General features: G+C 45.1%; 1 protein-coding gene across 1 annotated transcript in view; it reads right to left on the bottom strand.

The window, feature by feature from the left end:
• Nucleotides 1-1,207: 1,207 nt before the first annotated feature.
• The window catches only part of LOC112078866 (sterol regulatory element-binding protein 1), a 15,833-nt gene continuing 12,854 nt past the window's right edge, over nt 1,208-4,186 (bottom strand). The window contains 3 exon segments of the mRNA XM_070442164.1: nt 1,208-3,541; nt 3,742-3,853; nt 3,979-4,181. Coding sequence (XP_070298265.1) covers nt 3,321-3,541; nt 3,742-3,853; nt 3,979-4,181 — 536 coding nt within the window. The 3' untranslated portion in view covers nt 1,208-3,320.

Genomic DNA, 4,186 nt, shown 5'->3' with positions numbered 1-4,186 from the left:
CAAATCAAAACCGAAAGCTCCTTGAACATGGGAATATGCCAGGGCCAAAATCAATTATGGCCTATTGTATAGATAATATAACAAAAATGAACGAAACGTATAAGAGATCTGATTTTGTGTTTTTAAATACTTTGCTACAATGACAGTTATCTACCCACCTCGTTCCTTTCTGCTAGCATGTGCACACCATCATGATTTTAGGATACCTGGGCCTTTTCAGATTCCACATTGATTATTTAGTTGTGGACACTACATGTCCGCAATCCCTCTCTTGCTCTTGTCCTCATCTTTGTAAGTCACCTTGATTTTTCACCTGTGTGTTTTATCAGTTTCTTTACGARCATATGTAGTGAACTCCRTGACAGTAACTAAAGCAAGGGGCTGTAGCAGCACACAAGTAGACTACAAATGCATGCTGGGCCATGCATGCACTGAGCTCGTAAAGTGAGCGCTTGTTGAGCGGCACTGGAGCAAAATTGGACGCCCCAGCCTTTGGGAATCTCGCGCAACACTCCAGTCAAATTGGGCGAGCTCCGCTCCAGCTCCGGTCACATACTCTAGTATGGTGACAGCAATGCACAACATCTCCATCTCCTGGACGCATTTACCCTCCAGATTCAGCAGCGTGACAAACACCAAAAAGCATGGATTTTTGCCCGAAAACATTTTAAAAGATTTTTATGATGGTTTTTATTTTATTTAGTTAGTTATGGAGCCAAAGATAGCACTATACTGAAACTATGGTTTCAAACAGGTTTGTTAATTATTTTATTTCAGTTTACTAAATAGTTTTTCATGATTAGTTTTCATTTTGACATTTTATAATATTTATTTGGCAGGTGCTTATATTTGTCCTATTWCACACATATACACGTGTGTAATAATAGCATGTGTAAATTAACCCAGGCAGTTAACCCAYTGTTCCTAGGCCATCATTGGAATTAAGAATTTGTTCTTAACTGACTTGCCTAGTTAAATAAAGGTTAAATAAAATGTGTTTTTTGCATATCCCACAGTCCCTGAGAAACCCTCGGAGAGTGGGGTCACAGCCAGGGTCAGACATTATCAACAGCAACCCTGGAGCAATTAGGGTTAAGTGCCTTTCTCAAGGGAACATCAGATTTTCTTGTAGGATCAGCAACAGTTTGGTAGTTTCAGTTTCTCTCACCCCCCCATCCCCCCATCAAAGCACCACAAGAGACCTGGAGGCATTTCGTTACAAAATTGTATTTTTATTTACATATCCAGGAATAAACCAATGAGCAAAGAAGGAGAAAGACAGGGAAGGAAAGAATATGTTGATTAAGAAACAAAATAATAATAATACTACATGTTCAGATGTGGTTGCGATGATTTAACACAGTCACACCACAGACTGACCCAACACACTGGGAAGGAATCATCAGTCCAGTGTCCCTCAGTCAGTCATTTACAATGATACACTATTACAGGATAAACACAACAAAAGCATGCTAAAAGAACCAAATGGGGTTTTACAGTCTTCTGAAAACAAAAACTGTGGTTCTGGAACAGGGTTGTACACACACAACTCTCTCACTCTGTCTTTTTAACATATGGGTCCTGTTCAAAAGGAGCACACGTTTTAAAAACGTTTTGCAACGGAAAACAAAAATGACAGTTTCTTATTGGACAAGAACAAACTATTTTCTTCCATTTGGGGCCTAGTGAACAGGACCCAGGGGCCTGACTACAGGAGGGTGTGTCAGCCTCGCTACAGGCCTTCTTTTGAAGAAGAGATGATAATAAGAGTCAATTAAATCATGAGATCTAGAAATACTAGATGAGACTCGGGCTCTTTTGTAAACTATTGGTCTTGAACGGAGTGACTTGGGAGGGGGGGGTCACCACCATAGAAAAATAATTACTAGAATGGACATTCCCATTAAAGTCAATGTTGTGTTATGGGTGACCCGGCAGCTCAACCCTAGACTGGAGCCTATCGCTCGAGGACTCACCTGCAACTCTTTCTGATATCATCATAATGGCAGCACACACCTTGCGCAATAGTGCAAACGCTCACATGAGTCTGATGACAATATTGAGTGGTCTTTGACACTCCTTTGCCCCAAAAGCACATGGACACTGTCCCCTTTTTTGATACACTTACCAACTATGGCAACAAACATAGGTTAAGTAACACATACCAAATGGCACCCTATTCCCTTTTGTGGTGCATTACTTTTGACTAGGGTCTATAGGAAGTAGTGCACTATATAGAGAATAGGGTGCCATTTGGGATGAATCCATACTCCCCATTGGACCCCAAGCCTCTGCCTATGCTACACAATGAGGGTGGAAAGTAATAATGATCACCCGGCCAATGGAAAATACTGATCAGCAGAACAAATCAAAGACAGATTATAAATACACTGTAAAATATATACACAGCAACAACAATAAAGAAAATACTATGAAAAGGAAAAGCCACAATATTACAGAACTCCTCAAATACAGCCCCTCTGGGCCAGTGCAGATTAAAAGACGTGACAGAGATGCTCTGGGCCAGTGCAGATTAAAAGACGTGACAGAGATGCAACATTTCAGACCATCGCAGATAGAAACACAATGTATAGATCTGTCATGGTCCTCTTTTCAACATGATAGAGAAACCCGTCTGCTCTATACGATATATTTCTATTTTTTCCTGAAATGTTGTGCTCCTCAAAAAGACCAGTCTGTCCCAACGCAGTTTGCTACTCCCACCGCAGCCAATCAGACAGACAGCCACTGTCTAAACACACCAATCACAACAGAGTGCTTCGCTTTGTAAGGTGCATCGTCCAATCCAAACATGGGGCTAGTAGTGTATAACTGCAGGTAAAAACCTTTCCCCTTCTCTCACCCTCTCTCACACACATTCCCAGCGATCACACCTTCACAGTCCTGCAGAGGGCGCCAGAACCCCACCCAGTGGACACACTCCGCCACTACAGTGCATTTCACGCAGGGGAATAGAAAAGAAACAGAACCGTGAACCTATATATCCTGGTGGATGATGACTAGCTTACATGACAGACCATGTCAACAATGTCAATAGCAACACTTTACTGGGGTGAAGTCCTCCCCTGCTAAACTGTCACTCTGAGAGCTGTCTACTGACAGGTGATATGAAACTAATGGCAGGTATGTTTATTTGTCTGTCTGTATGCCTGATATGATTCTCAATGTCTAGTTAGACTGTCTGTATGTCTGTTCGTCAGCTGCAGGCCAAATGCCAAAAACCTCCTTCATCCATTTGTGTGTGTGTGTGTGTGTGTGTGAGAGAGAGGGGGGGGCTGGTCTGTCTCTCTCTGTATAGTCTAGGCAGAGGTGACAGTGGTGCCGCTGCCCAGCTTAATGATCATCTGCTGGCAGTCGTGAAGGGTGCGCTTGTCCCCCAGCTTCTCCAGTGTCCGGGCTGCATCCGCCAGCATGCCCACCCGCTGCCCCGGTGCCGACAGGAAGGAGGGAGGCAGGTAACGACACGCCAACATCACCGCCTCAGCCTGCTCCCTCTGGCCAGGACGCATCTCACACTCCTCTGTAGAATCACACATGCACACACACATATAGAGGTGAGTTGTGGGGGATACAGAGAGGGATACTACACAGATAACACTCATATCGCATCCGTGTCCCTTTCAACCTCGTTATGAAAGGCTTAAAAAAGGCACTCAAAACCCACAGAACTTCCAACCTTTCTCACACACGCAAACTACAAAAAACCCTCTCTGCAGTTACCCGTCTTGGCTCCGGGGGTGGCTCTGCGTCTGAGCGAGCGGTCCAGGAGCTGATGTGTTCGCGTGGGACTGGCCCCAGCCATCAGCCTGGCGGTTGCCTCATGAAGAAACAACTGAGAGARTGAGGAGAGGAGAGAGAACAGTGTTTGATGAGTGAGGAGTCAGAAATCTACCTATATCAACCTGTGTCCATATACATGTATGTGCCCGTGTCTACATGTCTTCCTCCACGTCCTACCCTGCGCATGGCGGGCCTGAAGCTCTGGGCCAGTTTCCTGAGGGAGGAGAGGTCCTGCTGGAAGCCGTGCAGCTCGGCCGGGGAGGCCTGCAAGGAGAGACCCCCGGGACTGGAGCTCTGCTGCAGACGCCACACGTTGGTCCGCATCACCAGCAGCAGGTCACACAGCAGCAACTGGACCACCTGGGGAGAGACAGAGAGAGAGAGA

Source organism: Salvelinus sp. IW2-2015, unplaced genomic scaffold, assembly GCF_002910315.2.
Source record: "Salvelinus sp. IW2-2015 unplaced genomic scaffold, ASM291031v2 Un_scaffold6400, whole genome shotgun sequence".
Lineage (NCBI taxonomy): Eukaryota > Metazoa > Chordata > Actinopteri > Salmoniformes > Salmonidae > Salvelinus > Salvelinus sp. IW2-2015.
This window is presented reverse-complemented; position numbering and strand designations above follow the sequence as displayed.